This window comes from Sardina pilchardus, chromosome 15 (assembly GCF_963854185.1).
Source record: "Sardina pilchardus chromosome 15, fSarPil1.1, whole genome shotgun sequence".
In the NCBI taxonomy this organism is placed as follows: Eukaryota; Metazoa; Chordata; class Actinopteri; order Clupeiformes; family Clupeidae; genus Sardina; species Sardina pilchardus.
Genome location: NC_085008.1, coordinates 29,189,535 through 29,202,034, shown reverse-complemented (window position 1 = coordinate 29,202,034; position 12,500 = coordinate 29,189,535). Strand labels below are relative to the sequence as shown.

At 49.2% G+C, this 12,500-nt stretch overlaps 1 protein-coding gene across 1 annotated transcript in view; it reads left to right on the top strand.

Moving 5' to 3' along the window:
- Nucleotides 1–12,500, top strand: part of ralgps2 (Ral GEF with PH domain and SH3 binding motif 2) — a gene marked incomplete in the record, with an annotated part of 126,865 nt that overhangs the window by 43,551 nt on the left and 70,814 nt on the right. The window contains 1 exon segment of the mRNA XM_062555494.1: nucleotides 8,924–9,007. Within this exon segment, the coding sequence (XP_062411478.1) occupies nucleotides 8,924–9,007 (84 nt within the window).

Below are 12,500 nucleotides of genomic sequence, written 5' to 3'. Positions count from 1 at the left end.
GGAGCGACGAGCATGGAAAAAGCCGTCATCTGGCTCGTTTTGGATGAAAATGTCATCCTATCAGTGTTCGTGTTTTTTTTCCTTCTTCTTTTTAATTTGGCAGCTCTTGAAGAGCGTGGGCTTTCAAGTTATTTTGGAGTGTTTTTTAAATGACGCTCGAGATCGATTAGGTTTCTTGCCCGAATTTGAAGTGCCTTTAATGAAGTTTTTTTTTTTTGCATTTGGACAGAGCTGGTGCTGCATTTCAATATTGTCGGTTTTATTTTCAGAAGTCTATAAAACACGTCGTAATGGCCACTGCTGCTGCCTGGGCCTTGACGTCGGGATGTCTGCGGGGAGATTGGGTCTGCTGAGTTGACTAGTAATAATGACCAACTGGCGTGTGTGTGTGTGTGTGTGTGTGTTTACGTTTGTGTGGTGTGCTGGGAGGTGTGGGCCTGAAAGCCCTGTAAGAAAAGATCACAGTGGCTTCTGTGTGAAGCAGAACAACTTGAAGGCAGCCGGGGAGTAAGAAAAGCAGCGTTCTGTTTGAGTAAGAAAAGCAGCGTTCTGTTTGGAGTAAGAAAAGCAGCGTTCTGTTTGCACATGTCCCATCTGCTCTCTCCCCATTTTTGCCCCCTTTCTGCCCTCGGCTGTGAGGTGGAGGTGGAGGTGGAGGTGACAGGGCAGTTGGGGAGCGGATGGATCCCTACAGGTGGTGACAGCTTCACTAGGTGATGCTCTGCCTAGTCAGCAGCTCTGGAGCCTGGAGCCCAGTAGCCACTGTGTGTGTGTGTGTGTGTGTGTGTGTGTGTGTGTGTGTGTGAGTGAGATAAGAGATGGATAAAAGAGCGTTTTTTTGTGTTTGTGTTTTTTGTTCATCTCTCTTGAGTCTGGTTCAGGGGAACATGCCGACTGACTGTCCCAGCTTCCAAGGGTTTCTTGGCCGACATGTTTGTTTTGCAGAGAATGGAAAAGTCTTGTAAAAAGGGGAAGGAACAGGGGGCGAGGGGGAGTTGTTGGACCTCTGAGATGTGTATCTGAGGTGCATTCTCCTCCTCTGTCTCTCACTCCTCCTGCTGCTTTGGCCTCTTTTTTTCTATTTCTGACTTTTATGGCCCTGAGACCCAGAGGAAGTCTGGTTCCACTTAGCTCCTGAGATGCCCCGGGTCCTGATAGGATCGGGCTGGTTCTAAGGTAGAACATGGTGTTCTCTATCCAGCTGGGAACTCTGACTTAGATTGGTTCCATAGAGGGGGGGCTGGTTATGGCTTATGTCCCTCGCCCCCCCCCCCCCCCCCCCACACTGCACTGCCTCTGATTCGCTGGTGACGGTCTCACTAATGTGTTCCAGCTCCATCTTCGGCTGTTCTCTCTCAGGAGAAATGAAACAACATTGTTGTTTAGCTCACAGTTGTGGCAACAGTGTCAACAAGAAGCCCGCTTGGCTGTTCGCAGGAGTGAATAATAAAGCTATTACACTTTGACTGCGGCTGTAAACTGCCTAGAATAGACTTTAAAAAACTCCTGCTATATTTCTAAGTCATTGTGAAACAGGCCCCCTCATCCTCCAGCCATGCCGCTGACATAACGCATTGGTTAGGCATGACGAGGATGATGACATCCACCAAAGCACTGGAATATAAAGTCAGTCACATAAATCTGTCGAGAGACAAAGTTTAACATTTGACGTAGCGTATAGTCACAACACTATGACAACAGTCATAACATTTTTCAGGATGAGGAACTTGGGACACGCGCCTCAGCTCTGATATATTTTACTATGCATGACATGTGAGCTCTGTGCCCCTCTCTGGAAATGTCGTTGGATGTACAGATTTATGTAGGTCTGGATGGAATAGAGTGTGCTCGTACACAACACACACTCGTGCACGCCCTGAAGCGTACAGTTGTGCTCCGTACACGTGCAATCAGTTATACGACTTGCACATCAGTGGGTGTCCATCTAAAGTGTGCCTTTAAAATGCATAGACTGCGTACACACACGTTGCATACAGTACATAGACTATATTTAGTGGAGCAGTTGGGAGCGTGTTAATGTGTGTGAGACAACCACACATACAGTACGCACACACACAGACACGGACAGACAGACATAGACACGCACGCACACGCACACACACACACACACACACACACACACACAGTAGACACACACACACACAGTAGACACACGCACAAATGCACACACACACAGACACAGACAGACATAGACACACACACACAGACAGTCGCACACACGCATTAGAGGAGTCTCAGATCAGACAGAGCTCTTGGCTTGGTTGCAGAAAGGAGCTCCTGAGATGCGCCATTAAGGAGCCTGAGCAGCTGAACCCAGACCAGGCCTCCAGGGGTTAATGTGTGTGAGTCAACCACACACACACACACACACACACAGTAGACACACACACACACAGTAGAGCAGCTGAACCCAGACCAGGCCTCCAGGGCAGCTGATCCCAGACCAGGCCTCCAGGGCTTTACTCTCTCACTCGCTCTCACTCTCGCACTGCGCCATTAGGCGGGGATCACACTAGCCAGCGGCAAGCGGCAGGTTTCCTATTGTTCTCTATGGTTCGGCAGCGGAACGGTGACAACGCTGGCGTAACGCTAGCGTTGAGCAAACTGAGAGTTGAACTTGGTTCAACTTTGAAGCGCAACGCTCGGCTCGTCACAATCAGTTTTTGAATGTTTAGGTATTTTAACCAATCAGACGAGGACGTAGCAACAAAGATTGAACTTAGGAACGAGATAGAATGTTTAGATTTATTATTATGGTCTGAGCGTTGCGTTACGCTTGCCGCTGGCTAATGTGATCCCCGCCTTAAGGAGCCTGAGCAGCTGATCCCAGACCAGGCCTCCAGGGCTTTACTCCAGCCACTCGCTCTCATTCGCGCTCTCGCACTGCGCTGATCCCAGACCAGGCCTCCAGGGCTTTACTCCAGCCACTCGCGCTCTCACTCGCGCTCTCGCACTGCGCTGCGCCGCTCTCAACCAGCACAGCCTTTTCCCTGCAGTATTTCTTCAATCTGTTTTCTGTCTCATACTTTCCCATACCGTGTGTGTGTGTGTGTATGTGTGTGTGTTCAAAACCACATCCACATCGCTTCCAGGTTTCCATGCATGTTTCAGACATTAGACCCTGACTCAGCTATAGTCTGATAGGGGCGTTAAAACACACACACACACACACACACACACACACACACACACACACACACACACACTGTTCCCTGGCTGTAGCAGTGTTCTTCTCAGGGACAGCATCACTATGCATCATCCCTCTATGGCCCACTCCCCCAGCTCCCCCTCAGGCCTCTGAACCACTAGTTATAGGAGATCCCCCCCCCCACACACACACACACACATCACCCCACCACTCTCTCTCAAATTTGGGATTAGCGTTTGGGAGCAGTTGAGGAGACGGTTGAACGTTCAAGTTCCTTGTGTGCAGTAGAGGACAAGGTGGGGTGGATTGAGGTGATGTGAGCGGTAAACAAATAACGAGCGTGCTGTGAAGTTGTTGTTTTTTTTTTTTTATCCCCCTTCTCTTTACTTTTCCTTTCTCTCACCCTCCCAGAAACACACACACAGACACACACACAGACACACACACAGACACAGACACAGACACACTGTTCAGAGCAAAGCGCCTTGAGAGAGAGAGAGAGAGAGGGGGGGAGAGAGAAAGGAGTTAAGAAGGATTTGTAATGTTCTGTGTTGTAGCTAAATCAAGCGATTGTGCAGGCCCGGTGAAAGGGGAGGCAAATGAAGGCTGGGATGTGAAAGGCGGCGGAGAGAATGGCCTTAGGATCCGACTCTCCTCAGGCGCCCCGCTGCTTTCACAGCTCTGTAAAGGCATAATAAATATCTCCGTTAAAAGCGCCGCGGCCACTTACGTAATTTTCTCTTTAAAACGCCCGGGTTCTCTCTAGGATTCTTTTGAACGCTTGTTGTTGACACAACCCTCGTGTGACGGTAATTAGAACCTTCCCGCTTTTGGAGGTTGCTGAATGTATAACATTGAATCACACACACACACACACACACACACACACACACACATACACACACACACACACACACACACACACACACACACACACACACACAGAGCTACTTTCCCTGATGCAGGGATGCACTGCTCATTTATTTGTGCACATCCCCTTATTCTACTTGAAGAATAGTATTTGTAGTATTATTTGTAAGTACAGTATGTATAGTCACTGGGACCTCAGTGGCAGCGATATGAAAGCACATCCTCTGCAAAGTTCTGAATACACCCTCCATTCTCCACCCCAACCTCCATTCTCCACCCCCACCCCCACCCAACCTCCGTTCTCCCAGGTGTCTGAAGCTCACAATGCTCTGTCTGTGCTCATCTGGGTTAGCCCTGTTTTACTCCCACCTCTCCTCCTGCCCCTCCACACACACACACACACACACACACACACACGTACATACACGTACACACACACACACGTACACACACACACGTACACACACACGTACACACACACACACACACACACACACACACACCTCCAGGCCTCTGCGGGGCCCTCTGCACTGGGGAGCGTACGGTGGGCAGCTCGTACCCGTTGCTGCTGGAGCTGTGGAACAATGTGGTTATTGACTGGACGGCAGATGGAGCGGGCCGATAAGGGTGTGGTTAAGCCACGCTGTGGGCCCTAGATGAGAGGGGATGGAGGGGCAACACACACACACACACACACACACCCAAATACTTTTGAAGAAAGGCAATGGAGTCTCAACCTGGACCCTATAATGAGCCACTGTTTGTCATAAGCTCACAGCTGGAGTGACCTTGACCTTCCTTTTTGCTTTATTTCTGTTTCCCTTTACTACTTTCTGTATTGGTCTCTCTCTCTCTCTCTCTCTCTCTCTCTCTCTCTCTCTCTCTCTCTCTCTCTCTCTCTCTCTCTCTCTCTCTCTCTCTCTCTCTCTCTCTGTTTCTACCTTCGTGTAGAGCTTGACTTGTGGAAACGAGAGTTCCAGAATGTAATGAAGATGAATTGTGCTAACTAGTTGATGTTGACTCCTTCACTCCAGGTCTTTGACAGTGGTTTGCTTAACCCCGCTGTGCGTAACTAAAGACACAGTTGTGTGTGTGTGTGTGTGTGTGTGAGAGAGAAAGTGAATAAGCGAGAGGGAGATTGATGGTTTTCCTTCTCTGTCCTCGGGAGCAAGAGGTCAGGTGTTCACTCTGAGGAGAGTTTAGTGCAGTCCTGACCACACGGTGTGTGTGTGTGTGTGTGTGTGTGTGTGTGTGTGTGTGTGTGTGTGTGTGTGTGTGTGTGTGTGTGTGTGTGTGTGTGTGTGTGTGTGTGTGTGTGTGTGTGTGTGTGTGTGTGTGTGTGTGTGTGTGTGTGTGTGTGTGTGTGTGTGTGTGTGTGTGTGTGTGTGTGTGTGTGTGTGTGTGCTAGGTGTAGGAGTTTGTGCGTGCTAGGTGTAGGAGTTTGTGCGTGCTAGGTGTAGGAGTTTGTGCGCGTTAGGTGTACGATTGTGTGTGTGTGTGTGTGTGTGTTAGGTGTATGTTGAATATGTGTGTTTTGATGTATGAGAGTGCTTTAGGTGTGTGTGTGTGTGTGTGTTTTGGTGTATGAGTGTGTGTGCACTGTGTTTGTTTGAGAGTGCCTCTCCATCATCTCTGTGGTATCAGATCAAGCCGTGTTCCCTGTAGGTGGTAATGATCCAGGCTCAGCGGCTCGAGGTGTGTGGCTCTTATGAAGCGCCCTTTGTCCTGGCCTCCCCTGCGTCCACACACACACACACACACACACCTACAGTACACCTCAGGGTCGTGCAGTTGCTTACACCGCCGCTGCCTTACCAGAATCACTGTGGCCTTTTTTACCAGAAACCGGCCCAGTCTGCGGTCAGACACCCAGCAGTGGAACATCCCCGTCTGGCCCTCATTATCCAGAGCCGAGGGGGGTGGGACGTGTGTGTGTGTGTGTGTGTGTGTGTGTGAGAGAGAGAGAGAGAGAATGTAGTGTGTTGTGTTGAGGGAGTTTGAGAGACAGGCACTGGCAGTGGCGATGTTTGGATCCCTGTGTCTGTAAAATAAACAGGAGTGTGTGAGCGGAGAGAGAGAGAGAGAGAAGTAGAGAAGAGAGACTCCTCAGTGACAGGCATGGCGCACTGATCACTGATCAGTGCAGCTCTTTAATGTCTGTGACTCCTGATGTGATTAAAGCATCACTCTCTCTCTCTAGATCTCCCTCTCTCTCTCTCTCTCTCTCTCTCTCTCTCTAGATCTCCCTCTCTCTCTCCTTCTGGGTAGAAGGAGTTTTATGTATGAGTGTATTTATGGACAGTTGTACGTTGTTGTCTTTGTATCAGGTGTGTCATGATTCCAAGGTTTGAGGAATGATCCAATAACTGGGGGTTGAGCCTCTCTCTCTCTCTCACTTTCTCGCTCTCCTTCCCTTTCTCTCTCCCTCTCTCTCTCCTTCCCTCCTTCCCCCCTCTCTCTTTCACTCTTTCACACTCTCTCTCCCCCCCTCCCTCTCTCTCTCTCCCCCTCCTCTTTGCTCTCTGAGTCTACTGAGGTCTGGTCTGCTCCGCTGTGTAAATCTGCAGCTTGGTGGATCTGTGTGAGTTGGCACGGCTCGGGGCGGCAGATCAAGTAATGTAATCTTTTTGGCAAATAAGTGCTGACCGCCACAAGAGACTGGAAGGGATTTGAGGCTTGCCTCTGATGTATTGGAGAGAGAGAGCGAGAGAGAGAGAGCGCGAGAGGCACACAGAAAATCAGCTCCACGGCAGTATTTGGCCTCTCCGGCTCTCTCCTGTCTGTTGTGTGCCTGGTCATGTGGTAGTGTTTTTCCTAGTTTTCCTAACACTGGGAAGCACAAGAAGTCCCAACACAATGAGAAACATACCTTCACTGACCCAGAAGCAAATTGAGTTAAGGATGTGAAGTTGCTGTTAGTAACCACACAGTCCAACTAAACAATGAGAAGCTCCCTTCACCACCACCATCAGTAGCTGTGTTGGGGAGAATAAAAAAACATCCCTACAACTTCAGAGTCGTGGTGGCTTTAAGGCGCTGCAAACACCCAAAGGAATGCAAAAGAAGAGCTCACCCCCACCACCACCACCACCACCCGCCTTCCTCCTCGCTCCTTCCTCCTCCCTCCTCCACCTCCTCCCTCCTCCACCTCCCCGTGTAGCAATCGCTCCACTCCGTTTGAAAAGCTGCCATTTTGAAAGCTTACGATTCTCAGATGAATTCTGAACACCCGAGCCACAACACCGGCGGTGTGTGTTGTGTTGGACTCGTCGGCCTTTCATGTGTCTGAGGAGGAGGGAGGGGAGGAGACGAGAGCGAGGCGTGAGGAGGGAAAACGAAGCCAAACGAGGCGGCGTTCGCTCGGAGCCGATGACGCCACTCTGCCGTAACCCCGGCAACCCTCCCGACCCGTCCGTTTGCTTTGTTCTCTAAATATTTATCGAACGCGGCTTTTGATTGACACCAGTTTAGTCTTCGCTTTGACACTTGCGGTCCTCTGCGATTAATGCGAAACCGCCTCCTAAAAATACAACACAGACGTCTCCATTCTCCATGAGAAGGGTGGGACGCCTCTTTGCAAACAAACTCTCACAAGTAAAGCGCTAACAACTCAGAGCTCGGTCCCGCGTTTTGAAGAAAGCGGCGCTCGATACTGAACCTCACAGCGGCCGTGCCGTTTCGTAACAGGAAGTGGAAGGACGTGCTGTAGATGTCCAGGGCCCGGCTCTGCTGCCCGCTGTCTGAACAGTGGACGCTGCGCGGAGCTCTGTGGTTCTGCGTGTGTGTGTGTGTGTCCGTGTTCCAGGCTGCGGAGCTCGGGGCCAGAGATCTGGACCGGGATCAGATGGAGACGGCACATCGCTGCAGAGCCGCACAGCGTGAGCCGTAAGCCGTTATGAGCGGGAATAAAACGCTCCGGTTATCCACGCACTCCCCTGGATAGGAGCACTGTTTTGATTTGTTGGGGCTGGCTTAGGCGTTGTCATGGATAGGAGAGGATAGCCAACACCCTAGGAAGATTGAGATATGGTGTGTGTGTGTGTGTGTGTGTGTGTGTGTGGTGTGTGTGTGTGTGTGTGTGTGTGTGTGTGTGTGTGTGTGTGTGACCACAAAACTTCTCTTCCCATTGGGACACACACACACACACGCACACAGTGTGACCCAGAGGAGGAAAGATTCCAGTTGGGAGTGTTTGATGGGCTGATTCTGACGCCGTGCGTGTGTGTGTGTGTGTCGTTCAGGCCTGCACTCCCTCATTTTCAGTATCCAGACTCGCACCACACAGCATGCCATGTTCATGCTGAGTCTGTCTCGCCAGCTTTGTCTCTCTCGATCACGCGCACACACACACGCACACGCACACATACACACACACACTTACACACACACACACTTACACTTACTTAATTTCACTGTGTTCATGTTACCCTTTCAGTGGTAATGTCTCCACATGCACTGATTTACCAAGGTGCTTTCTAACTTTGTAACTGCCTCCACACTAGTGATCTGTGTGTACTGTATGTATGTGCTTGTGTGTGTGTGTTTGTGTGCACTCGTGTCTGTGTGTGTGTGTTCATTTCAGACGTGGCATGGGGCCTGTGTAGTGTGTGTTCCTTTAGGGGGGCAGCTGCAGATGGATCTCACTGTGTCTGGCCTCTGCAGGGCTCTCTGCTCTGATGGCTTTTGTTATGAGTTACGTAAAGAGATTCTGGGCTAAATTGACAGTAAAAGATGAATATAAATATGCTTATTAACCAAAGCTGACAGCTTAACACAGCAAATAAATCACACAAGATCATCCAGCTGAAGTTGCCCATTAAGAGAGACACAATGAAGTTCTACAGACTAACGCAATGTGTGTGTGTGTGTGTGTGTGTGACGCAGGAGCTGTCGAGCTGCGGCTGGAACAAGAAGGAGAAGCACATTTCTGCACCCAACGTTGTGGCCTTCACCCGCAGGTTCAACCAGGTAAACAAGAGTCCCTCAGCGCGCACACACACACACACACACACACACACACACACACACACGTACACATATAATATTCCCATAATCTGTTGGCAAGTGTTAATGTGTGTGCACTCTTTTCCACAATGTCCCTTCTGTTTCTAGTCAGTATTTATTTGAGATGGCTGAGATATATTTCCAGTGTCACTCATTTATCACCCTGGCAGTGGAGATGTTGGGGTGTGTGTGTGTGTGTGTGTGTGTGTGTGTGGGGGGGGGGGGGTCGTCATCATTCCAGAACTCATTGCCATGGCAACAGTAGGTGTGCAACTGTGTCTGCGTCAGACTGATGGGTCTCAGTTGCTCAAGGTTAGATGGACAGAGAGCAGAGTTGTGAGCAACTACACACCTCCCGGAGGTGTGGGGAGGGGAGGGCGAGAGAAAAAGAGATGCAGAGAGGGAGCAAGAGGAAGAGAGAGAGAGAAAAGGATAAGAAGGAGAGAATGAAGAGTGCGAGAGAAAAAGAGATGCAGAGAGGGAGCAAGAGGGAGAGAGAGAGAAAAGGATAAGAAGGAGAGAATGAAGAGTGCGAGACAAAAAGAGAGAGAGAGAGAGACAAGAGTCAGACAGAGAAAGGGAGATACAGAGAGAGGTGGATAGTGTGTGTGTGTGAGAGAGAGAGAGAGAGAGAGAGAGAGAGAGAGAGAGAGAGAGAGAGAGAGAGAGAGAGAGAGAGAGAGAGAGAGAGAGAGAGAGAGAGAGAGAGAGAGAGAGAGAGAGAGAGAGAGAGAGAGAGAGAGGAGGATAAGACGGAAGAGAAGAGCACCAATGTCCCAGAGGAGCTTTTTACACCAGCAGAAAGGGAGATGCAATGAATATAAATGGTGTGTCCTTAGCTGGCCCCAACCTGTGTGTGTGTGTGGACTCATTTCCTGAGGTTACCAGTTTGCCATCAGTTTATTGTGCCAATGATGCGTTGGCAGCTCTCCGGTCTTTTCATCTACAGCACACACACACACACACACACACACACATTACGCTACACCTTTTAAATGGTCTACACGGTCCTCCAGTGTAAATATGAGGATATCTATGAGGAATGTGTTTCTGTGGAAAGTTCTCTCTTATACATATATAAATAAATATATATCAGCCAAACAGCCATTCAAGATGTTATGCACTCTCTCTCCCTCACACACACACTATACACACATGTATACATGCGCACACACACACACACACACACACACACACACACACACACACTGCAGCCAACACAAATGTGCTTTATGAATAATGGGAAGTGGAACAGCAAGAACAAAAAGTCTCCTCCTTTCCCTTCCCCTCGACATCACCCCTCTCCTCTCCTGCTTTCCCCTCCTCCTCTCCTCTCCTCCCCAACATCACCCTCCTCCCATCCTCTCCTCCTCTCCTCCTTTCCCCTCCTCCTCCTGCCTTTTATTGTCATCATCATCATCATCATCTGTAGTGAGGAAGGCTGCCATCCAGTCTACTGTCAGACACTCTTAGACGCGTATTGTTTGTTTTTTTGTGTGAGGCTACCACCCACAGGAGAGGAAACTATGTACTGCAGTTCTCTAAGTCGGTTTCCCTTGCCATAGCAGTCTGCAGTGGATGTGCACGGGTGGGAATGGTGACTGTTTGTTAATGCTTATGGCTGCACCCGCAGCTGTAGAATGGGATGAATGCTTAAAGCAACACTAAAGCACTTTTCCTCCGTCGCACACACGCTATTTGTTTATCCAGCAAATAACAGACAAGGTAGAATATGTTGCATGATTTTGTGAAAGTATAATGTATTGCGACATCGAAGCAAGTCAAATTTGTAGTTTCTGATGTCTCATTTCATCGAACTACAGATACACTACCCCACCTCGTAAAGTAATTACCTAGTGCGGTTATAGCCGATAGAGGGCCGCGAAGTAAAAGCAGAAGTGCCGTTCACCCTGATACGAGTTGATGAACCGCTGAAATGATTTAGGAGACATTATTTTAAGGTATGAAAAACTCTTTAGTGTTGCTTTATCCCATAGACGATAGATAGATAGATACTTTATTGATCCCCAAGGGCAAATTCAAAGTGTGTGTGTGTGTGTGTGTGTGTGTGTGTGTGTGTGTGTGTGTGTGTGTGTGTGTGTGTGTGTGTGTGTGTGTGTGTGTGTGTGTGTGTGTGTGTGTGTGTGTGTGTGTGTGTGTGTGTGTGTGTGTGTGTGTGTGTGTGTGTGTGTGTGTGTGTGTGTGTGTGTGTGTGTGTGTGTGTGTGTGTGTGGTGTGTGAGTGTAGTATTTCGATGGGGCTGTTGCAAGTTTGGAGGGCTGTGTGATGGCATACCATCTCCATGGTTCCATTACAGCTATAAACATCCATTTCTGACTGTAACTCATGGAGGCTGCCTTTCAACACTGGTGTGTGTGTGTGTGTGTGTGTGTGCGTGTGTGTGCGCACACGTTTTAATAGAGGCGTTTGTGGGTTTGAATAGAAGATGTTTCTGTGTACAGGTTTGAGTAGAGGTGTGTGAGTGCGCGCGTGTGCACACGTTTGAGTAGGGGTGTGTGTGTGTGGGGCTGGGATGTGAGATAGGATGTTGAGGAATTCTAAACGGGGTATAGCATAACGTATACGGCTGTGAAGGGTTTTATTGACAAAGCTCTTAACCTAACAGTTTTATTTTATATAACTCCCACACTTACCACACTTATTCACAGGCCTGACTTCTACAGATCCGTCTCTGTGTGTGAGTGTGTGTGTGTGTGTGTGTGTGTGTGTGTGTGTGTGCATCCATGGCAAAGGTCCTGGGTTCCTGTCTGGTTTATTATTATTGTTCACTCTAAGCCTTTAACGGGGAAGTTTTATGTGACCATTAATAGAGCAGTAAAAGGATTCTGCCTTTTTTCTCAAGGCCTTTCCTGTGGGTGTCCTTCGCATTCAACAGTGTGTGTGTGTGTGTGTGTGTGGGTTGTTTTTATTGTTGTTGTTAATGGTCGTACGGCTAAAACCGCATTCGAAGGCGATGGCTTTTTTTTTTCATTTTCTTGTCCAGCCATGCACAGTTGTGATTTGTCTTGTCATTTAAGGACAGGGAGACTCATCTCGCTCTCTCTCTTTCTCACCCGCATGCACACACACACACACACACACACACACACACACCACACACACACACACCCGCTCATTAGGCAGGTTGCTCAGTGGACTCGGTGGACGGGTTGCAGATGTTGCAAATGAGGAGCGGTTAGCAGGTCTGTCTGGTCGTCTCCATCTGTGTGTGTGTGTGTGTGTGTGTGTGTGTGTGTGCACCCCGGGCTGCTCTGCCCTCGCCTGCTCCCCTCCACTCTAGAGCACCAACACACTCATGTTTATCTCCAACCACATTTGCTGCTCTTTCTTTCTTTCCTTCTCTCTCTCTCTCTTTCTTTCCTCTCTCTCTCTCTCTCTCTCTCTCTCTCTCTCTCTCTCTCACTCTCTCTCTCTCTCTCTCTCTCTCTCTCATTAA